General features: G+C 37.3%; 1 protein-coding gene across 1 annotated transcript in view; it reads right to left on the bottom strand.

Moving 5' to 3' along the window:
* The window catches only part of LOC122817593 (tyrosine-protein kinase JAK2-like), an 876396-nt gene that overhangs the window by 310541 nt on the left and 540106 nt on the right, over positions 1-25749 (bottom strand). Inside the window, exon 13 of the mRNA XM_044090632.1 lies at positions 11395-11479. Within this exon, the coding sequence (XP_043946567.1) occupies positions 11395-11479 (85 nt within the window). The remainder of the gene's footprint in view (positions 1-11394; positions 11480-25749) is intronic.

Raw genomic sequence — 25749 nt, forward strand, 5'->3', positions numbered from 1 at the left:
AAAGAAAATATAGGAAATGTTATGTACAAGGGAGTTAGAGGTAAGAAAATAAAATAAGGAAAAGTATAAAAAAAAGGGGGGGGGCAGCCACGGTGGTGCAGTAGTTAGCATTGTCGCCTCACAGCAAGAGGTTCTCCGGTTCGATCCTCGGCTGGGATGCCTTCTGTGCGGAGTCTGCATGTCCTCCCTCTGAGAAATGTCAGGAGTTTAAAAATTTATTTTTTTGTGTGTGTCAGAAAAGATTCCACACTTTAACTGGGGGATAAGGGATAATTGGTCAGTATATGTGGAAAAGAGGGAATTATACTGGCGAGTATTACTGGATTCTACAAATCCCCCTGGTATTAATGAATGACTTTCAATTAATACTCTGCTCTTGTTGAAAAGAATCCATATTCAGTAGTGTTTTTAATGTGGAGTACTTATGTTACATTTACAGTATGTTAGTATGTGGGGGCATCACAATTTTTTATCTGTAACTTTTCATGTGAGTATAAATGACTGTTTTTATTTACTGTAGTGTTTATTCTGTTCACCTTGAACTGGTAATGTTTAAGTAGTGCTTAATGAATGTTTTTAATTTCTGGGACTAGATGACATGTTTTATTGTTATTTAAGGAAGTGTTTGAAGCAGGAGTTCTGAACCTGATGAAGTTCACATTACAGCAGTGAACAAAAGTGCTTATTTTTTATTAAAAATGTCACTAGTTCCTGGCACCTACAAATGTACTTGTTTTAGTTTTACAAAGTTTTGTAGGTGGATTTTGTTGGTTGCATTATATTTATGGAGATTTAATGGATGGACATAAAAACATGAGAGTTCAAAACAGAAGTAGATTACTTTTTGCAATCTCAAGGAATAGAAGTAACTCAGGAAGGTGTATTAGAAATGGGATTTTCAAATCATTTAGCTATCTGGATAGAAATAAACAGATATGAATGATATATAAAGATAGGAAAAGGGATACAAAGAATAAATGAGGCAAAAATAAGATGAGAAAGGAGCTTAATTAGTGAAGGAATTTTGGAAAGATCATATGGATATATCTTGATTAGTTAGAATGGTGGATAGCCTTTAAAGAAAATATAGGAAATTTTATGTACAAGGGAGTTAGAGGTAAGAAAATAAAATAAGGAAAAGTATAAAAAAAGGGGGGGCAGCCACGGTGGTGCAGTAGTTAGCATTGTTGCCTCACAGCAAGAGGTTCTCCAGTTCGATCCTCGGCTGGGATGCCTTCTGTGCGGAGTCTGCATGTCCTCCCTATGGCTGCGTGGGTTTCCTCCGGGCGCTCCGGTTTTCTCCCACATCCCAAAGACATGCAGTAGGTGGATTGGACACTCTAAATTGGCCCTAGGTGTGAGTGCTTGTGTGTGTGTGTGTGTGTGTGTGTGTGTGTGTGTGTGTGTGTGCCTTCTGTGGAAGGTTGGGCATTGGGCTGGCAACTCAACACTGTAAAACTCCACTACCAATCATGAGCAGACAGGTGATCTGCTGTAGCGACCCCTAACCAGGAAAAGAAGAACAAGAAGATAAGAAAAAAAGGGAAGATTTATTTTTTACTTTGGAAAAGAATAAAGTATGTCAGGTAAAAATCAAGTATTTGTTGTAGAAGCAGCAGCATTTTTGCAAGTAAAGAAGGAGGAGATAGATGCATAGTAAAATAAGTTAAAGTAATGAGAGAACTAAAAGATAAATTGGATACAGTGCAGAATAGACAGGAAAATGTAATGAAACTGGTTACAGAATATGTAAAGGGGATGTTTCATAGGTTCATAGAAGGTTACCAGGGTAATGGCCATGGAGCCCTTACATGCCTATCCATATTTATCCTGAGGTACTCCAATTGTCGGTGGTTAGGTGAGGTAAGGGTCTGTGGTACACAATAATGACTTCCTCTATCCAGGAGGGGCATGGGTGCCACCCCAAGAGTGAACTTGTGGTCACCCATAAATTGATATAGGTTACATTTGAAGAAGTTCGGGAAAGGGCTCTGTTTCCTTTGAATTGGAAACGTTTCCCAGAGAAGTGGTAGTCTCTGGGAGGAGGTGTATCTATCTCTCCATCATGACATGTTCATGTCAGAGGCTAAGCTGAGATCCCTTGTGTAGTCTGATTTACAAACGTGTAGCATTTCCATCAGGACCAGGTCAGAGACTGCCCTGTAAGCCAGGTACAGGTCGCCCCTTAGTAACATGTAGGAGACAGGCTACAATGACAGGGCTTTTATTCTTTCTGCATAATACTTGTTTTGTGTACCCTGCAATTTCTTGGTGAGAAACCTCTGTGGCCTCTCCAGTTGTTGCAAGTGTCTGGTGAGGTACATGCAAAAGGGAGCATTGTGCTCAATTATTGGTCTGATGAGGGCCAAGTATAATAGATTTATAACATCCTTAGATCTAGGTGTGATCCCTTTACTTGTACGATGTGCCACATAGAAGGATTTCCTTACTACTGTGGATACATAGTGGCAAAAGTTCAGGTTGCTATTAACTTGAGTTCCCAGATCATGGACCACTGGGTCTACATATGGGTGGGGGCATACTGTCTATAATGTAATTAGCAGAGATGTCAGCTTTCCCAAAGGGAATAATAATGCATTATTTTTGCATTTAGCTTTAATCCTTGGTTTTGGCACCAATCATTTGTCTGTGTTAACCCTGTCTGCAGTATATTAACATCATTGGGGACTCAATGATTACTCCCAATTTGCAATAATCAGTGAAACTGGTCGGCCACAGGCCATCCAAGTTTACCTGGACTTCTGAGAAATAAATTCCAAATAGCAAGAGGCTCAGCACAGAATCCTGTAGTACACCATTGGTGACTGGTCTTTTGCTAGAGATGAAGTCACCCACTTTGACAGTATGTGCCCTCTCGGTGAGCCAGGTGGCTACCCATCTGGTAATGTAGGGGTTATTTTTTGGTTGGGAGAGTTTCTCTATAATATCTGAGTGGGGGATTGTGTCAAATGCCTTGGCTAGGTCAACATAGGTGGTATTCACTGTCTTTCCCTCATCCAGGGCCTTGGTGACTTTCTCAAAAAAGTCACCTATGTTTATCCTTTATCAAATCTGAACTGGGTTGCATCCAGAATTTGGAGATTACCTATGTCCTTGTTAATAAGGTCCATACTGATTCATTCCATGGCCTTCCAGATGAGGCTAGTCAAGCTTATGGACCTATAACTCCTGGGGTCAGTTGATGGTCCCTCTTTATGTGAAAGCATTATTGTTGCTGTCCTCCATTCCAATGGAATATAGCCAGTTTGCAGGCTGTGGTTAAACAGAGATCCAAGTGGGTCTGCTAGGTCATGTTTTAAGTCATTTAGAAGGTGACCTGGGATGTTTTCTGGTCCCATTAATGCCATGTTTGGGCCTTGGAGAGCACCAAGAAGACCTTCTCTCTTGAGATAATAGGCTGAGGAATGGTGGCAGATATACTTTGGGGGATGACTGGAGGTGCAGGGTTATGATGTTTGCTCCAAATCTGTTAGCTAGCTAGCTGAGTATGGGTGGTGCCATCCACAAGCAGTTCACCGCATAGCTGGGTATTCCCTTTTAGATTTTGGATGTAGTTAAAGAATGCCTTGTGATTTTTCTTAGCTACTAAGGGTATTTTTGCGATATAATTAGTTTTGGAGGACTTGACAAGCTCTCTAATTTGTATTTGCTTGTTAAAGCTAGAAAGGGATTTCTTCCTCTGCTGAGCCAGTTCCCTCTTGTTCTTGGACAATAGTTTATTAATCTTGTTGAATAGCCTGTTTATAGTAGGGTCTACCAGGTTGGCTTGTTTTTTCTGCAAGACCTGGTTTTAATCCGGTCAAGTACAGTCGATTCTATATGACTGCTTAAGTTGTTATATAGGGCATTGGTATACACCTCTGCATAGAAGTCTGTGTTATCTGCATTTGAGGGGGGCTTTGAAATTTCTTGTACCACCACTTAGTAGGAGGTAGTATGTTTTTGAAAAATTATAAAGTGTTTTTGAGCTTGATGGGTTATCTTGTTTTATAATTACATAAAACATGACTGACTTATGGTCCTATCGTACCAGGGAGGACATAACATGGGGGGAAGTGTAATGCTCTCCCATGTTAGTCAGTTCTATGTCCAGGACATTTGAGCCTCTTGTGGGTGAGGTGACTAGCTGTTCCAGAGCATTTGCATTGACAAAGTTCAAGAACTTATGAACCAGCATGTTTGTAGTCATGTATGTTTCCTATTCAATGGTAGGAAAATTAAAATCACCCATGAGTAAGGTGTTGGAGTATATGGCAAGTGACTCAAGTAAGTCCAGGTATGCGGTATGCTTCTCCAGTTTCATGGTGGGGACCTATAGCTAGGTATGATGTGGTAAGGGGCTTTGCCTATAGTTAATTGGACATGGCGTACCTCAAGAGTGTCATACTGTTTGACCAGTCTAGAGGTGTACTTATCCTTAATGAAGTTGGATACCCCTCCTCATTTGGTTCTTTCATGCCCAGTTTCTGTTCTGAAGGTATGGAAGGCATTGTAGCCCTGAATGGCTGTGGTGCTTTCTGTGCCTTTGAACCATGTCTCAGTGACTGCACAAATATCAGCTTCTTCCAAAGCTTGCAGGGAGTGCAGTTTCTTGTTTAGACTCCTAGCATTAAGCAGCAGTACCTTGAGTTTATCTAGAGAGGATTTTGTTATGTTGGCAGGTTGGTTATTTTAACACTGCCTAAAAAGACACAATAGGGGTGGCTAATGCCTTTGCCACTATCCAAAAGCCTAGAAGAGACAGGTGCAGACCATCTCTGGCAAAGCAGCGTGGCCTGTTGGCCATGTCTTCCCAGGCTGACAGATATTGGATTCCCTTGGACTGACACAAGAAGCGAAGCCAAATTGTTAAAGTCAATCATTTTTTTGTTTGTATTGTGGCATCATCCTTGGAGAAAGTAGAATACTGCTTAAGGCTAGGCTTATACCTCCCTGAGACACAAAATCTGAAAGCTCAGTTATGTTTCTCTTCATATAGTCCAGTGAGTTACATCTCAAGTCATTCACCCCCACATGGACTATGATGGCGTCATATCCGTACTTGTGGTTGAGTGACTTGATGGATCCTGGCACCTGACAGAAAGTGTAACCCACTCCCTAGCCAAGCTGGTGAGGGGAACATCTGTGTGTGTCAAAATGGAGTTACCTATGACCACTACATTAGGTTTTGTGGTGTTATGCCTTATGGGCTTATTTGTTGAGACACTTGTGTTTTTTTACATGTGTTTTTTTGCATTGTTATGTGTGTAAGTGGTTTTGTGAGGCCTCTGATCTATTGGTAAGTTACTAGTGAGTGCCTCAGCATATGTGGGTTTATATGTCAAGTCTTTATTTAATGTGGGAAATGTGTGTGCTGACAATTTGTTTGGCATTTGATTTGTCCTTATGTGAGAGTCTTGCCTCCAATTTCAAAGTGTAACTAGATCTGTCATATAAAGTATTTGTTTGTTTCAGCAGTAAGTGGTTGGCAATATACATGAGACAATTGCTACATTGCCTCAGGATGCCCATGTCTATCAGGCTGGCCAGACAGATGATGGGAAACTGCCCATCCATGATATCAGGCTCTTACTGTATGTTTTATTGTAGAAGGGAATGGGTTAGGACTGTGCTGGTAGTGCTGAGACTACAAGAGGGACCTACACTTTGTGTAGACAAAAGTTTATCAATAAGGCAACGCTGCTCAGTGTGCAATAGAGTTGCTCCTATAGAAGCAGAAAAGCTTGAAAGGGCTTCACTGACAGCTGTCTAGGGGAAAAATGAGCTTCAAGGCTTTTGCATTTATATAGGGCACTGCTAACCATTGCTGAGTGAAAAGTAGCACCACACAAATGCAAGGCTTAGATACAAGCAAGAGAAACATGTTTTAAGCTAACTACCAATCAACAAAGCACACAATACACATTCCACAAGCAATCCTCAACTCAGACAAGTTAGATCAGCACACTTCTACAACAAGGGTGCAGAAAAATACCTTCTTAATGTAGAATAACTGGATTGGAGCCCAAGTTTAACAAGACCCTAAAAACTACCTCCAACAGCCCTACAACTAACAGTCGATTAGCTACTAAAAGCAGCAGCATATTTTTTGAAACTGTTGAAGTACAGTCACAGTATACAAGAGAAATGCAAAAAAAAATACTTAGAGCTCTCTTGTGTGTTTCCCAGCTCAGATAGACCAGGTATACACCTACTGCCACTACATGAATAAGCCCCAGTCCTCCTAAGGAGTGTTTGGAGTGAAATGCTACCACAAACAAACTTAAGGATATGACTACAGCAGTGTACTTTAAACAAAAAAGTACTTCTCTTTTTATAAAAGAGCTAAGAGCCAGTCAATTGTACAGAATTTATAAAAGCAGTAAAAACAAGATAAGCTGATTAATAAGCCCTTGAGACAATAAAACTACATGCAAAAATCTCAAGTGTTTCCCCAAATTAAACAGATCAGGCTGCCTCCTAGTGCACTAGATGTAAAACTGACTGACCTCTTGATGTAATAACAAGTGCTTGCTAGAGTGTAAAAATACAATATTTTATCCAACAGCTATCTAGATAATGAATTCAGAGTAAGTAAATCAGTAGATGAGGCAATGAGAGGCAAAATGCACTTTCTCAATATAAGCACAAGTAAAGGCAAATAATTCAATATATATGAGCAGAAGTATAGAAAGGGAGGAGCTTATTAAGCTCAATTTATAGTAGGGGTGGGCAGCTTAAAAATCACCAGATTTAAAAAGCTAATCAACAAAGAAGAGGGTGGTTGGGAAAAACTAGTAGGGAACTAACAGCAGTGCATTAACTTATGCAGGCTTGAAATCTTCTCAACATAAGACAAATGCCAAAAAAATGTTTAAGTATCACTCAAGAGACAACTAACCAATGAAAGAACATGTGAAATGCACAGCCTGCATAATTTATGTTTCTACTAATCACATAGAATGAAAACACCAGGCCAAGCAGTTTTCTTAAAACAGAAAACAAAATAGAGCAGGTAAAACAGAAAGCAGAGCTATCAGTCACAGACAAGAAATATAGGCTTACTTTCCTCACCCAGAAGGGAATTACCAATCAAAAATTCATTGTGTGTTCTAGTATCACTCAAGAGATAATTAACCAATAAAAAGGCATGTGAAATGTGCAACCTAGAAAATGCAAGTCTCTACTCCTCACATACAACAAAAATACTGGGCCAAGTAGATTTCTTAAAGCAGAAAACAAAATGCAGCAGGTAAAACAGAAAGCAGCTCTATCAGTCACAGACAAAAAAAAAACATAGGTTTATTTTCCTCATCCAGCAGGGAATCACCAGCAGTGCTTTAATGTATGCACATTTAAAATATTTACAGCAAAAGACAAAGGCCCAGAAATTCACTGTGTGTTTAAATATCACTCAAGAGACACTTAACCAATAAAAAACAATATAAACATGACTAAAACACAATAAAAATAACATATTTAATCAAATTCAATAAAATATGGCAGTGCTTCTCAAATGACTTCTTCAGACTGAATGTAACTGAACAATCATACACAATTTATATCTTAATATCACATGATCTTAATTGAATAATTAAAAAATATTAGTTAATTAGTGCCTTACTTTTTTACTTTTCAAAAAAAATGTAAAATGTTCTTTATCATTTAAGCCTGGAGGGTTGCATGCTTCTAACCTTATCTACCAGCAGTATTCCATTCAATCGAATTTGTCTTCTATTTGAAAAGTTTTTAACTTGATCTATAAATATAAATTTAATATTGACCTTACATTCTCCTCTGGAATAATGTTGGCTCAAGGCATTATTCTTATAACCTCTTTCTATGGCTGTCCTCCTCTGTGTCATTACAAGCTGCATACACCACTCTCCCTCATACTCCATCCAATCTCTTTCAAATTTTCTATGTTTTCTTTTCCTTAATGCTTCATTTTCTTTGATTATTTTTTTCTTGGTTGAGACTAAACTTCATACCAAAATTTTCAACTGTGGTTATTTCTTTCAATTTCAAATAACATTTATTTATGCTACAGTTCAATTATTGTATGCAAGTGTATGCAGCCTTGAAATCTTTTCAGCAAAAGGCAAAGGATCAGAAATTCACTGTGTATTTAAGTATTATGCAAGAGACAATTAACCAATTGGAAAAAAGCGTGTGAAATGTGCAGCCTAGATAATTTAAATATCTAGCTCTCATATAGAACAAAAACACCAGGCCAAGCAGATTTCTTAAAGCAGAAAACAAAATGGAGCAGGGAAAACAGAAAGCAGCTTTATCAGTCACTACCAAATAATATATTTAAAGAGAAATGCTCATCCAAAACAAAGAGACAGGAATCAAACATTTTTTTCATAGCATGTTAATGAACAGTTAGAAAGAGAAATATGCTTGGAAGAATTTAATAAAATATTAGGAATAGTTAACATGGAATCAGCAACAGGACCAGATGAATAGAATAAACAATGTTTAAATATTTGGAACTATGGCAGAAATATTATTTAAGGGTATTAAATGAATGGTTAAGAGAAGGGTTGAAATACACAGAATTATATAGAGAGGTTATGAAATGTATATGGAAGAAAGGACACAGGCATGTTATAAAGAATTGGAGACCAATGGTAATAAACAATACAGACTTCAAACTTTTTATGAAGATAATTCAGAAAAGACTGGAAAATGAAATTTACAAGGTCATAGGTGACATGATATATAGCATAAGTGGCAGGGGTTGTCAGGAATTATGAATAATAATTAGGGAGTTATCAGCATAAATAGAAAGGAAAATGTAAAAAATATGATAGGTGTCATAAAAAGGCATTTGATACTACATAACATTCTAAATTATGTGAAATTTTTCAAATGTGTAATATAAGTGAGAAGATAAATGTTTGTGCTACTGCTTATAAGTATAATATGATAAATGTTTTAGTAAATGGGTAGTTAAGTAAGGATTTAATCATAAAAGTTGATTAAGACAAGGATGCCTTTTGAGCAGTACAATATTTACATTAGTAATGAATGTAAAAGTATATCAGGTAAGCCAAGAATTGAAAGATGTATGATATATAAACTGGAAGGCATTGAAATACCCATTATGTTATCATATGCGAATGACATTACAATTGTGTCCAAAGATGTGAAAGGAAAGGAGAAAATATTAGATACTTTGAATAAGAGTCTTAATACAATAGGATTGTGTTTAAACAAAGAAAAAAGTAAAGGATTGGGATACAACAGAGAGATAGTAGGAAGTGAGTTTCATATTCATGAGATAGCTGTTTTGGGGATACTTTTGGGGTGCAAAAGGTAACTGAAGTGCAATGGAAAAAGTTAATTAAAGTGATAAGAAACATGAAAATTTTGGAGTCCTTTAAATTATCTTTTAAAAAATATATAGTTGATAAGTTTGATATTAATGGCAAAAATGATGTATCTGGCAAGTGCTATTAGTTTACTATTAATACATGAAAAGGAATTACATACAACAATTTTTGCATTTATTTGGGGTTCAAGGCTTAACCCAGTGAAAAGAGGTACAATATATGTTAATAAAGAAGGTTTAGGTTTGATTAATCAAATTGTATATGCTGCCTCTTTAAATTTGTATAGGGTCCTGAAATGTATACAAGAAGATAAAGAAAGTTTACTATACAAAATATTAAGGGGTAAATACAAAAGAGGATGGGAATCATTGCAGAGATTTAAAAGAAAAAAATTAAGATATAAATGCAGAATTTTAAATTTATGAGGAATTAAGATATTATGTTGGAAAATTAATGTAAAAAATATTGAAGAAAACAGGAAAGTATGGTATAAAAGTATAATGGAAAAACATTCCTATGTGTATCCTTGTAAAGACTCAAATGAAGAAAAGGCTAATATTAGAAAGTCAAGATTTTTTGTGGAGACTGGGAATAAGAAAACTGCCAATTAAAGCAGATATATATTAAAGAAAAGAAGATAGAGTATGTAATTATAGTAAAGAACTTGAGACAACTGAATATGTATTTTGAAAATGTAAAAAGAATTGTAATTGTATGGAAAAAATGATAGACAAATATTATTTGGAAGATATATAGAGTATAGGAGACATAAATATGGGTATGTTGAATAAGGATATGATGGTCATTAGTCTAAGGAATAAGTACATAAAACAGATAAAAAATATGGTTCTATGGGTTCTAGGGAAACAAACGGTAAAGAAAATAATGTTTATTGAAAGACTAAAATTGACAAAAGTACCGAAAAGATAATATAAGATTTTGATTATGGAAAATGAAGTGAAGGTCTATTAGAATGTATAATAAGTAGAAAGGTGAAGCGCTTAAACATTTTAAATAATGTATGTAGTATAAATATTGTATGATTTTTGTAAGTAAGCATGTTAAATAAATGCCCCCTACTCTTTTTGAATAGGTGGCATGGGACACATACTACAAAACATTGTAACATACCATACATAACACACAACATTAGATATGAAACCATGCTGTACCATGTAAAACCAAACTGTACAATCTACTGCTACCTAACATAGTTGCAAAGCTTCTTTTTGAGCTCAACTCTCATTTACAATGCACTACAAAAATTGTCAGCTTGTATAACAATCATGCAACCTCCCAGCCTTGTGTTGAATATTCCATACTCATTTGGGGCACTATAAGGCAGTGTGTAATGGCCCGTTTCTCTAATTTATCATCAGTATATTTCTGGAAATGTCCTGGTGATTCTGTAAAATACAACTACATGTTTAACAGAATTCAAGTAAAGGGGTTGGCAGGGTGGCCTAATGGTTAAGGTGTTTGCCTTACAAACACAAGATGCAGGGTTGGAGTCTCACAAGGGATAATTGGCTAGGCTTAAAATGGCTCGCAAGGGCAGTTAGCCTAGTACTAACCTATGAACCTATAAATGCATGGTTAACAGAATTCAGGTAAATACATGATAAAAAGTGTTACAGAACTTTATATTAAATTCTTGCAATATTAATCCCATTAAATCAATGGAAGAAAAAGTAAATGTTGGTTAAAAAATAACAATCATATAACAAATCAATTACATGCTTTTGCAAGAGTAACTATTTTATTTTCACAGGGTAAAGGTGATATTAGACTTTATTGGTTATAGCACTAATAAAGTATATTGTATTTGTAATACTTAGACTAGACAAGTTCAGAATGCCTATCCTGATAAGGAGACAAAACTAAACTGTAAAACGCCCACAGCAAATAATAGGGCCAAACAAGAAGGATGCTGGCAAATGCAGAGGCATATACACAAAAATATTAGCAAAATTATTTAATACAAATGCAATAAATGTGAAATTTCTCTAAAAAGCACTTTATAAGAAGCATTTCAAGGCGACTGATTACTCACTTTCTATCCCGACACAGATCCCATGAACGAGAATCAGGTGAGTGTGTGACACTTGGCTCATCATACTCGCTGCTTCAAAAAAAGACTGTAGAAAATAAAAATAAAACCAAATTAAAGCATAACTACACCAGGAAAAAGACAGCTTTATTGTCTTGTAAGGTGTTAGCACATTCTCACAACTGTCTTCCTATTCTTAGCGATAACACATGCCTAAACTGTATACTCTAAACTGCAAATTTTCTAGTTTAAAGATATTTGAATAGAAAATTGGGCTCAGCATACTTTATATCAGTACAGATTTTAATGTACTAGTTCACAGTTTTCTAATTCATCTCTGTATCAACTCTTAAATGGTACAGCTGACTACATTTCCAGGACATATGTTCATGAATCATAAAAACATTCTCTTTCTTACCTACTGAACCAAACAGTTTTGGTAGTATTTTTTATAAACTGTGCACCTTCCTGTAGTCCAGCACACGTAGTTTGATTCATTCAACCTCACTTGCCTCTCATCAAGTCAGCTAACCAGACACTGGTATCCAATAGGCTTACCCAATTAAAAAAATGTAAAAATTAAAAACTTCTTGTCAATATAAACTGTGATAAAACATTTTGAAAATATTTTTGTGTCTACATTATAAAAAAAACTTTTTTTAAATTCCCTGTGCTTGTTCTGTTATATGAACCAAGAACAAGTTATATTCATTACCAGAAGAATAAAGTGTAAAAGCTACAGGGATCACAAGTAGTCACAAAGCCAAAATTCCTAGTCTGCTTTTAAATGGATAACATGCCCAACAGAGATACCTGGAATTGGTAAAAAATGATCATTGAAAAATGGGCTGAAATAAATGAGAAACACAATTTTTACTCTCTTAAATTTATTTTTGTTGAGACATTATTCTGACTAGGACTGTGGGCTGTTTTTAGGGGATACATGAGATGTTATTCATACAGACACCACAGGAAATTCTGATACTCTTTTTATGAAGTCCCATGAGAGTATAAGCATCTAACTAAATTACAACTAACTCAGGCAAATGGGGCATCGGTTGGGCAAATGGGACTTCAGTTTAACACTGGAACTGAAGGAAAGTACCATCACACTGAACAGTCAGTACTAGAACCGAATCTAAAATCCTGCTATGGGAAAAGAGCCCAGAACTTTCTGATCATCATGGCATAAAAAGAAAATATGCATCCTGACTGGCCACTGATATGCATGGCGAAAACACGTTCTAAGGAGAACATTAATTTACAAGTAGAAACATAAATAGGAACAAAGTTTCAACACACCACCAGAAGTCTGTTCATAACACCCTTCTATTACTTAAGCTGAAAACTATAAATGAGATTGTATCACATACCCAACAGCCTATCTTCTTCTTCTTCTTTTGGCTTTTTCCCAGTTAGGGGTCGCCACAGCGGATCACCTTGTCCGCACATTGATTGGCAGTGGAGTTTTACGGTGTCGAGTTGCCAGCCCGGCGCCCAACCTTCCACAGAAGGCACACATACCCAACAACCTATATTTACATTAAATTAAATTACTTCAGTTATGTGACTTCCAATTCAAGTCAAAACAAAGTCAAATCAAAACAATAATGCTTTAATGGACTGTTGCAATTTTAAATCCTTTCCAACGAACATTTATGTTGTTATCTGTTACACCTTTTTGATCCTTTCTCTAGATATGTAACCCTGTGCTGCAAACTATACATATCGTTATGACTCATTTCAATAAACTGTGTGGCAACCAGATTGCTTCAGTCCTCACTACACAAATCCCAAACATGTTCCTCACATCTTATCTTGAAGCTTCTGAAAGTGCTACTGACGCAATCAATTTATGAGCCCAGCACATCATGTACTACCTTTTCAGTTTTACATGTTCCAAACAAAGATATTCATCTTAGATAACACAACATTCATTTATAAAGTTTGCTCTGAGATTATATAACTTCAGTTATCTTATCTCTGGTATTTATAGTTGCCATAGTATACTGGTGAATGAAATGCATATTGCAATATCCACAGTGCAAATATCCTCTTACAAGACAAATATCAAGATGTCTTTGTTTTGTAATAAGACACTCTGAGTATCTTGGGAATGGTGCTTATTTGTGGGTCACTCATATGTATATACCAATTATTCCTTTAAAGTAATTCTTTATTTCTACTGTTATCACCTACAAGTTAGTACACACCTCTCTATGCTTTTCTTCTACTGATTTTTTTCTGTCCATCCTCTATATTATGGCACTTAAAGATTCACAGGTTCATAAGTATGGTCTAGATCCTCAGTCATGTAGATGAATGAGACCCTAGCCACTGTGATTTCCATTACTTACTTCTATCCATACTAGTCTGAGGAGCTACAAAGATCCCATTCCACTTAGCCAGGCTGGTTTTAAAGATAGTTAAGAAGCTATTTTGTTTGTTATGTAGAAGCACTTACTCCTTAGGTAAGTGATATGATTCCATGGGAGATGTATTTATCCCATGAGCAGGTGGTGTTGGTATTACTATATTGGTTTTAGATCCCTATAGTGGGTATTGGTGATTGTCTCTGTTTTACAGACTTGTAAAAGGACAAGAAGGAGAAGGGAGCTTTCAGCTTCAGAGGCTACACTCTGCAAAAGACAGTAATGTTGTAGTTTTTTTAGATGTTCTACGTAGCTTATGTAGTTCATACCTGACATTCTCCTGGTGATGAAACATTGTGGATTTTCTAGTTGGACAATATGTCTGGGTAGATACATGCAAAAGAAGAGATTACATTCTATAACTAGCCTTTTAAGGAAGAAGTAGAGAGAGACATTAACTTCTCTAGAGCTGGAGGACATGCCTTCAGTAATTACTTCAGCAATTTAGAAGAATTACCTAAGGATAGTTAATTCATGGTGGTCAAAAGAAAGTTCATTGTCCATGATGTACATGAATCTCTGAGCATCTATACTGAGTGAGGTATCAATGGTGTAGGTGTGATCTTACTGCATTTATTTTCAAAGAGCTTAAGACCATGGTCCTGACACCAGAAGTTTGTGTGGGCTTGGCCCTTTTGCCATCTGGTGAGATGATGACAATTCCAGATTCTGACCAAATGTAGTCATCCATGGATCTGTGACATTGGCTTGGAGATCAGCAAAAGTATATGGCAAAGAGGAGTTACCCAGAAACAGAACCCTGTGAAATGCATCGGGAGACCTGCCTTTTGAGGAGCTTGTGATACCAGTCACTGTCTGTGGGCTGAGTCGGTTAACCAATTTGGCATGCAGTCAGTTACATAGTAGTTAATATTTAACTGAGTTTTGACTAATGGCAGAGTGTAGGATAGTACCAATGACATTAGCTAAATCCACATAGGTGTATACTTATTTATAGCAATTCAGTGCTTCAGTCCATCTGTAACTTTCTCAAAGACACCTGCAAGCTTTCCTAAACAGGACCCACATTTCACAAAGCAAACTTAGTTTGGAGTAAGTGGGGGCAAATGTGATCTTGCTACTTCATAATATTCCACATAATAAACTGATTTTGTTCCTACAAGGGCAATCAAATGCTGTTTTACAGACAGCTGAGAAATTAGTTTGACAGATATAATAAATATAATTTAATGAAATCTGAATGAGAAGCTTAGAAGATTATGTTTTAATAGTTCTAATGTTACTTTAAATCTTCTGATAATAAGAATATTTTTTTTCTCCTGACATAGATGCAGTATAAAGGAATTTGTTGTATTATACTGGGCAACCAACCTAAATATGAAAAGAACGCTGTGAAAATGCTTAAGTGCAATATCAGAATAATTCATTCATTTAACTACTGGTTGGTAAAAAGTGAGTAGTTATAAATGAGACACAGGCTATATATTATACTTTCTAAATAATATTTAAGGAAATTATTACCCACAGGGTGACCAATAGTATCTACTGTGAATTTGATATATTCTTACTTGGGAATTATGGTAGACAAAATTCCACAAATTAGAGTAGGAGACGATCTCTCTTACAGTTGATATACAGTTCACCTTCTTCTTAAGAAATTAAGACTGTTTGAAATTGTAATCAGAGTACTTCAGTAAAACTGTGGATGTTACTCTTTAAAATACCCAGAAAGACTATTCATGGTCCGAAAACAAATGTGTGAACAAGACTAGGTAGTTAGTAGATGCAAATGAAAGAGATGTTATTTATTTATTTTTATTTAATAAAGAGTTAATTGTAGGTGATATTCACCCCCCACCCCCAAGCTATGCAAATAGGTATATATATGAATTTGAAAAAGAGTAAATGTATGAGCTTAGTAATTTTTCACTGAAGTTTTTTTTTCCTTTTTTTGTTACACAATGATCTGTTATTTAAATAGAAAGAACAGAAACAAGAATTATTATATATATATTTTTTTAATTTCCATCTGCATCAGTTTGGTTTATGGTCTTCTACGCAATCAAGTACAGAACAGATACATTTTTGGATTTACATCTGACTGCACGAGGAGCAGAGTACATTAAAACAACCCTGTTCAGACCAATTCCTACTACAATTTCCATCCTCTTTGGCACAAGTCATTTTTAACCATCTTTACAAGTCTAACCTTAATGAGAATGTCTGTAGTTTAAGGGAAACTGTACACAAAGAAAGATTTTGAAATATTTAGCATTGATTTACATGGAGATTGTTACACTGTGATTATAAAGCTGAGCCAAGCAAAAGATGTTTAAAATAGTTACAACTATAACAAGTGAGGTCTTACCAATTAAGGAATTCTTGCACTTGGAGTGGCCAGATAAAAATAAAAAGGTAAAAGAACTGGACTGATGTATTCCTGGTGTTGGAAAATAAAAGCAGACACATACAAGTAGAAGTCACTTTTGGCATTTCCTTATGAATCACCTAAGAGTAAGAAAACGTATTCCTGAAACACAGAGTCTGCTCTTCACTTTTTCTCTTAGAACTGATCTAGTTCTCATATTAAACACCCCATTCCTACTCTAAAGCCTGGCACTTGCTCACTAAAGCAATTATATAAGTCAGCACTAAAAAATTAAAAGCACTACACCCTCACAAACTTCCCTTGAGTACCTTGTTCCTCATTGGCCCTTTTTTCAATTATAAAGGAATTCCCAATACTATTCTAGCATGTCCAAAGGTCAGCTGTCAATCTCCTCTCCGGTCCAGCTGGTGAATCTGGGAATCTTGAGGCAATGTTACAATTGTCTCATGTACACAGACAACCCTCTCCTCCTCCCAACAAATTCCAACACATGTGAGAAATGCAACCATATAGCCAAACTGGAGGCTAAGCTCTCTCAACTCAGTACTGGCGTAACCAGTCAGAAGAAGAAGGAAACCACACTCACTACAATTCCAGTGTCACATAGACCTACCACGACAGCAAACCAAACACATAAACACACAAAAACATACTCGGAGGCTCTAAATAAAAATCTGCCTAAGCAACAGAGACCTCCAAAGCAGACACCCAAGCAACCGCTACCCCAAAACAAAACACGTGCAACACATAGCTCACAAAGCCAGTGTGCTGAACAGTCACAGCCCTTAAGGCTAAACAACACACCTGATACACTTGTAATAGGTGACTCTATCGTCAGGCACACTGACATCCCACTCACCAGGCTGAACAAGGAGAAGGTCACTGTGAGCTGCCTGTCGGGCGCTAGGATCCGCCACATAACACAAGCACTCAGGTCACTCCAAGGCAAGTACAAATATGACTCAGTCATTGTCCATTCTGGTGTGAATGACCTGAGATATACATCCCTGGACTACATGAAAAGAGACATAGAGGAGCTCTCTGAGCATGTAGCCCAGGCTGGTATGACCCTGACCTTGAGTAGCATCTTACCCTCACGAAGAATGATGCCACAATAAGTAGACAAGATGATCAATTTCAACAATTGGCTTACGTATTGGTGTTATTCAAAGGGGATTCAATGCCTGTCAGCCTGGGATGACATGCTCGATAAGCCACGATGCTTCGCTAGGGATGGCTTGCACCTGTCTCCCCTGGGCTTTCGGATATTGGCAAAGGCTCTTGCCACCCCCATAGTGCCTTTTTTAGGCAAGGCTCAAAAGACAAACCCACCTCCATAGGTATCACAAGGGATAAGAAACTAAGAGTAATGCTACTCAATGCCAGAAGTCTAAACCTCAAGATGCACGCACTCAAAACTCTCCTTAGCATGGAGAACATCGATATCTGTGCAGTAACAGAAACCTGGTTCAAGGCTCCTGAGAGCACCCCAGCACTACCAGGTTATACCTCATACCATGTTTTTCAGCCCCAAAACTTGGACCGAACCACAAAAGGAGGGGGAGCATCAATATTTGTCAAAGATACCCACACCTCCAGGTTGGTGGCACAGCACGAAGCATCAGAGACTATCCATGTGCAACTAACAGTGGGTAAAACTGCCTTCCAGTTTATAGCCTGCTACAGACCACCCTCCCAAACCCAGGAACCCCACTCGGCCTTCCTGAGAACACTGGAAAATATGAAGGTCTCTCCAAACACCATTATATTGGGCAATTTCAACTACCCAAACATAGACTGGGAGCATTACTCTAGCTCCAACACCCTAGCCCAAAGATTCCTAGAATTTATAAACTCAAATGCTAAGGAACAACTTGTTACCACTCCCACAAGAGGGGAAAACATACTAGACCTGATCATCACCAACATGGGAACTCTATGCTCCAGACCAGAAGTGTATCCCTCACTGGTAAGATCAGACCATAAACTAATCTCACTAGATATTCACATCCCGACCCCACCCCTGCCAAGAAAACCACAGTGAAAAACTTCTCTAAAGCAAATTTCACACTCCTCAAAACAGAGGTGGAATCCTTCAAAGCCCCCGGGCTTGTGGAAAATACGGCCCAGACCGCAGAATCCTTTATAAATGCATTCTATGAACACCTTCAGAAATGCATGGATCATGCAATCCCAAAGAAAACCAAGACCCAATCCTCCAAAGGCAGGCATCCTGTCTGGTGGACCCCAGCCATAAACAAACTATACAATAGAAGGAGGAAGCTACTACATGATAGAGCAAAATCCCAAAAAGGGAATTCATCTCTGATCAGTATTAACAAAAAACTACGGGCACTCATAAAATTGTCTAAGGCCAGCTTCAAGAGAAAAATTGCACAGGACACTAAGGATAATCACAAGGCTTTCTTTAGTTATGTTAGGAACCTGGGTGGGAATTCCCAGATATGCTCAGAATTAGTCCAAAATGACAAAAAATACACCGAACCCACAGACATTGTCAACATCCTAGCTGACAGGTTCAGCGCAAACTTCTCCCCCCACTTCCCCACCAAAAGGGCAAATATCTATCCCAGCAGAGTGCTGCCCCCCTGACATCTCAGATGCTCAGGTAAGAGCCGCCCTCTCCAAAGCAAAAAACACAGCATCAATGGGACCAGACGGTGTCCTGGGCTGCGTCCTACATGAACTCCAAGAAGAACTAAACCCAAACATAAAACTACTGTTCAATCTCAGCCTTACTACAGGATATGTACCCAAAGAGTGGCATACAGCAACAGTGGTCCCTCTCCACAAAGGTGGTGCCTCAACGAATCCTGGAAACTATTGCCCCAAAAGCCTGACTAGCTTGGTCTGAAAAGCTATGGAAAGGATCATCATGGACCTCATAAATAAAGATATTGGGGACCTACAGACACTGAATCCTACCCAGTTCAGCTTTGTTAAGGGCAGATCCTGCCTCTTAAACCTGGTCGATTTCTTTGAAACAGTCACCAAGACCATTGACAAGGGGAAGGTGGTCCACACAGCCTACCTGGACCTCGCAAAACCCTTCGATACAATACCCCACTTGGGCATTATAGATAAACTCACCAGCTTAAATATAAACCCCTATGTCACTAGATGGGTTGCAAACTGGCTCAAGGACAGAACCCACATGCTTAGAATTGCTGGAGCCATGTCAGACTCCAAACTAGTTACAAGTGGCGTCCCACAAGGCTCAGTCCTGGGACCTCTTTTGTTCAGTATATATTTCTCGGAGGTACAGTCCAACATGGAAGGACTGTGGCTGACCAAGTTCGCAGATGACTGCAAACTGGATGCCATAATTGACTCTCCAGCCGACACAAGCATCCCACAAAAGGGCCTCATAGAAACAGACAACTGGTGCCAGAGCCATGGCATCAAGCTAAATGCCAAAAAGTGTATAGTCATCCCCTTCGGCAAAAACAAAGTGCCCACAAACTACCACATAGATAGTAATCCATTAAGTACAAAAGAAGTAATTAGGGACCTGGGGACCCAAGTTGATAGCAATCTCTCATTTGACAACCACGTGGCCAAAGTGGTTAGAAAAACATTTTATATAGTCCACCTAATCATGAAGGGATTCACATCTAGATCAGGGGAGGTCATCGTGCCTCTTTACTCATCCCTCATCAGGCCCATAATTGAGTACAATGCCGCTTTTGGGATGTACCTTACCAGACACCTGCAGCAACTGGAAAGACCCCAAAAGTACCTCACCAAGAGGATCAAAGGGCTCAAACAGATGCCATATGCTGCCCGGTTAAAGAAACTCCAGCTCTACTCAGTGGCATACCACCTGCTCAGAGGCGATTTGTGCCTGACGTATAAAGCCATGTCCAACCCAGAATTAATGGACATGCTGCACCTCAGAAAATTCAAATCCCATCGAGCTATGCACTCGAGAGACTTGAACCTCAATACTGAAATAAATAGGACATGCTGGAGGGACAGATTCATAACCCAGAGGCTCCCTTCACTCTGGAATAAAATCCCAGTCCAGGTTAGGCAGAGTCCCTCATTGACTCTCTTCAAGAGGAATCTTGATGAGTGGATGGGAGATTGTAGATTTACTCCAGGTATCACTTCTGTGTCACTGTTAAACAGAGGCACAGTATACTAACCTCGAAAAAGGGCATAGCAAAATTCATTTAAAATGGGTGGCGAAAGCCAAACACACTCTGGCTAGGCTTGTAAATGCCCTAGGGCAGATAGCCTAGTATGAACCTATGAACCTATGAACAGGTTATCTTATTATGAGAGCAGGGATTTTGCAAGTTTTGGTAGAAGAAGCTGTTTGCCGCATATGATATTACAACAAATATTTATTTCACAATTACAGTGTGGCACTTCTAAATGTCACAAGTAATATTTCTAGTTAGGCAAGCTTAGATCAGATACTGAGGATGAATAGTGCATTACACAAGATTTTTTTTAGAACATGTGACACTGAAATGGTTGTTTAAGCTATCTCATGTTTATATTAAAATCATTATATTGGCAATGTGGTCAGAAACTTCAAAATAAGAATTCAGGAACAGTGAAGTTATTAGTCATTTTATTGAGACATATCATAAGTATGTCTAGATTTGCAATGCAACGTTGTCTACATACAGGGAGGATCAAAAAGAATACAAACAGCTAAATAAATGTTATTTGGAAATAATTGGAGCTTTGTACATTCTGACATATAGCACAACAGTTCTTCATGATATGGATGTAGCAATTTTATTGAGGTATTACAACAAGGTGAAATTGTATTTTTAAACACTTAATTGCTTGTGTTGATTTGATTTTGAAGTAATTTGATTCAATGTGCTCAATATTTACTAATTTAAATAGAGCGAGTTGGTTATATAAGGTCACTTCACTGAAGGTTTGTGGACAAGATACCAGAAGGCTTCAGGGAATAAATTATGGTGGTGGATAGAAGCTTTATTTTTATGTGTTTTTATAAGAATTCATGTCTACAGAGTATGCATCCTAAAAATTGCAGAAAAGCCTACATATGGTAGAAAAAAAAAAAAATATATATATATATATATATATATATATATATATATATATATTTATAAAATCATGTAATGGCACCATTCTTTTCACATTCATCGGGCTCTTGCAGTATAATTCCTCTTCACTTCCGTTACCCAGCACTTTCAGAACAACAACAGTAGGAATACTTGTCCACTATGCCACATAATATCAGGATTGAGTCAATGTGCATAAGGAGGGGCAGGGGTATTTTCAGAGAAAATCACCATGGGCTAGCCTGCTGAGTCTAAGTTCATACATGAGGTATTATTATTATTTTTTTTTAACATAGATACTTACAGCAACTCTAAAGGTCATGCTTATTGACCACATCTTACTAGCTGAAGTAGTACTCTAATTGTTTGTGTACTTGAAAATGTATGTGGAAGAAGCCTGCTAGAGGAAATACTATTTAACCTTCCTAGTGGAATTCCAAAAGTAGAATCTCGTCATACAAAAGCACAGTTTAAAAATGTTAAGTTAATCAGTACCATCTCTTGCACTGTAGGAGGTGGGGGTCTTAACCATACCTAACACATTCATTACAGGTTTCTTCTTGTTCTATCACCATTAGATCAAATCCATTTTAAGAACCTGACAAGGTAAAGTAATTTTTCTTTTTATACTGGGCATTGTGCACATTTTCATTTCTTCATCGTTTTTCTCAGATTTCAATATTCTGGCAGATTTACAGTTTCCTAAAACAATTTAAAAGATAAGATAATAATACAGTAATTGAAAGACAAAAACCTAACAAAGAGCCAATTTTCAAAGTGTAAGAATACCTTCCAGGACATTTCATGTTTTGGAATACTATCCATTCTACAGCCATTAAGCCTGTTTGTCTGCAGTGTTCGGCCATGGACTGCCTCTAGGTGGTCCAGTGTTCTACAATATCATCCACATTTTTGAATTATTACTTGCTTTAAAAGTGCATTTGGAATTTCCTGTTCAAATCTAGGTTACTTGTCAATGCAATAAAATTAGAAATATACCTGGGATTATTTGTCATTAAACTTGAACCCTGTATACCCTTGAAAACACTTTTTATCCCTGGTTAAATTCTAAAAATCAGGCTGATGTTAAACTGATAAATTAAAATTCCATTTTCAGAATTCAAGTGATTTGTGCCTTACTGGTGAGGAGTTTATACACACACACACACACACACACACACACACACACACACACACACACACACACACACACACACTCACATACCTATTTATATCCATATATGAATTCAATGGGTTTGGTCGACAGGGAGTTTGTTCAACACCTATCTAATCAACCACATTTGGTCAGTTATACAGATGGTTGAAAGATCAACAGTCCACAGGAAGGGGAATATTCCCTATCCCCGGGGTCTGTGCTACCTCAGAGTCAGTATATATAATAAGCACAGTTTGTAGGGGTACAGGGAACCTTACACCTCTGCAATTTTTTTTTTTTTTTAATGTTTGAATGTGCCAACATTTCTTCTCAGCACATATGTAGTAGGAAGGTGACTTTTCCATTTTCAAGGTAACGTGATTTACCTTTCTGATGCTGACATTCATTTTTGTTGAACAAATGAAGGTAAGCCATATAGATACACACACACACACACACACACACACACACACACACACACACACACACACACACACTAAGATAAAATGGTCATATCAAGTCTGATATTATATGGAGATTGTTATCTGCAGTTATGGGGAGGGAAACATACTTTGCCCCAGTAAAGATGGTATCAGGTTCCTCCTACTTTGTGAATGGTCTGTCACACCCCTATCTGTTTCACAGTAACATAGTGATGTCTTGCCATAGAATATACAGAAATATGCTTACAGTATTAACTGGCATCACCGCTCCAGCTTACTCTGATAATTACTAACTAGACATTACTTAGTAGCATTTTGTCCTTTCTAATTTGAAAATGCATCATTCTGCACCAATAATCATTTAGCTTAGAATATGTCAGCTGACTATGTTTTATACATCCTGTGTGCACACGTTAGTATCTTGGTGTGAGCATTGCTGATGTACCATATAGATGGGCAAGACAAACTGTTGTACACATTATGACCAAATTATAGCTGATGTATAACATTTTATAAACTGCTTAAAGTGGTCCCAGTTAGGACAGACAATCAGTTCCTCTCTTTATGTTTATTAATTTCATTATTGGTAAACTGCTGGTTTGATGATGCTTGGTGAGTCTACCTTTTTCAAATTACTTATAATTACCTGTATGGAGCTGCTGACTTTAGAAAACATTTGCTACAGCTATCTTTTTAAATCTTTGCTCACATAATATGTATTAAAACATGATATTAGGGAGGGGCAAACATAAGACAGCAGAATTTGTCATGTTAAAGTGAATAAGAATATGAAGTTATTTCAGTAAAGAAAGCATAAAGCAAGCATATATTTTTGATGACTGTGAAAATGGAGAATGATACCAGATTATGATACTTCGGTTTTCAGGGTTTTCTAAGCCATGTTGAATGATGCGAGCATATAAAAGCATACCTTCTTCCACCCCTATTACATAGGTTAGTACTAGGCTAACTGCCCTTGCGAGCCATTGTAAGTCTAGCCAATTATCCCTCATGAGACTCAAACCCTGCACTTTGTGTTTGTAAAGCAAACACCTTAACTATTAGGCCACCCTCCCAACCCAATGCTGTTTGATTGTTGGACTTCTCATACTTTAGTTATTGAAATGAAGTATATGCAATTTATAAATAAGAAACGTGACACTGACCACACAATAAGGAACATATCCTCAGGCTTAGTATTTTAAAATATGAACACTGTGAGAAACATTTTTAATGTGAAGCATGTTTATTTCTGATTTTGTAATCAGGAAGTATTAAAATGTTATTTTAAACAGTGGATTTACAGCATAGATTATTATAGATAGCATTATTCCAGTGAAGATATACACCCTTTTAATCAACAATTGTTTGCCGATTGATTTAATGTTACTAAGTTCACTGACATTTATTATGCAAAAGTATAAACTGTATACTTTACAATTCATAGATAATGTTACCCTGCCTCTTTTTATCATACATTTTTGGATTGCTGGTTGATTGTCATCAGTAAAGTCATTTTCAGTAACTTAAAACAAGAGATGCATAACCTTGAGAAATAAATAAGTTGCCAGCTGTTGTGTCTCACTAGTTTGAGGTGTTGGTTTACAGATTTCATTGCGATCATCATATTAGTTTGCTGTTTCGACATTTTTTAACTTAAGGGGAGCGACTTTTTTTCATAGATATGTGATGTCACCAACAGGCCTTAACAAGTTTACCTAAACTGCCAGTTTGGTGATTGTGTTGCAGTTACTTTATAGCAGTGGCAATATCATACTGATAGCACCTTGTTTATTATAGAGGCCATAATTTAATATACAGACAACAAAAGGGAATTTTAAATTAACTGCTGTGATTTCCACATCCTAAAGTGGATGATGTAGGGAAACCAACTGGTGGTTCTATACTGTGCACTGTACAGCAGCAACATTTATGTTAACCTATAAAATTCATCAGCACACTGAAAACATTTGGAAAATGACCTTTGTCTTTTTTTCCACAGTCCTTGTGTTTGCACAGCACCAAAGGAAGCTTGTACAAAGTAAGATGCTTATGATGTCATATAACTGTCTTTTGGCTTTTCCCGGTTAGGGGCCGCCACAGCGGACATCCGGTCCGCTAATGATTGGCAGTAGAGTTTTACATGCTGGCTTGCCGGGCCTAACGCACAACCTTCAGCAAAGGAACGCCCATTCATATAACAATGATTAAATAATCATTACAAATTCTTTGAGCTTAGAGAATGAAATAATGCTGCTATACATCAGGACTGAGCTTAGCATGGTAGATTTTATTTCAGCACGCAGCTTGAATTGAATAACTGGGTAAAAAGACAACAATGCTATATCCAGAACAAAAGGGCAAGTGATCAGAGTTTTAGTCTTTGGTTAATGTATCTGTAATGTCACTCAGAGAACCTTTTAATATTCAGCTGTCATTAAGAAGTTTGATTGAGTACATGATGGTTTTGATTGCTGCCGTCCTGTTCTTTTTTGCTGGTGTAAGCACAAAATATAAGGCTATAGTCAATGTTTTGACAATGTGTTCTGCAGTGAAGATGGTGTTAGTTTTATTAAAGTAAGCACTACTTTCTTACTCAGATGAAGATATCCAAGGGTCATATGTCTCTTATGACTACACTGGTCAACTTAATGTGACCACAACAGCTACTCTCTAGAGATGGAATCAAAAGAACTTAAGAACAGCAATACCCATGCAGGGGAGTGGCAGCTGTATATTTTCTGAACACATTCCTAGACATTTATTAAAGGGCCTAGTGCAAGCTGTACAGATCATCCTAGAAATGTGGTATTTTGGGATTCACAGATAAGTTAACCACAATGGGGTAAGGCCACATTAGCACACTGCACATTGCAATAGTAATTGTAATGATCTGTACATCACA

This window comes from Protopterus annectens, chromosome 13.part0, assembly GCF_019279795.1.
Source record: "Protopterus annectens isolate FY-2018-M chromosome 13.part0, PAN1.0, whole genome shotgun sequence".
NCBI classification, from domain to species: Eukaryota; Metazoa; Chordata; order Ceratodontiformes; family Protopteridae; genus Protopterus; species Protopterus annectens.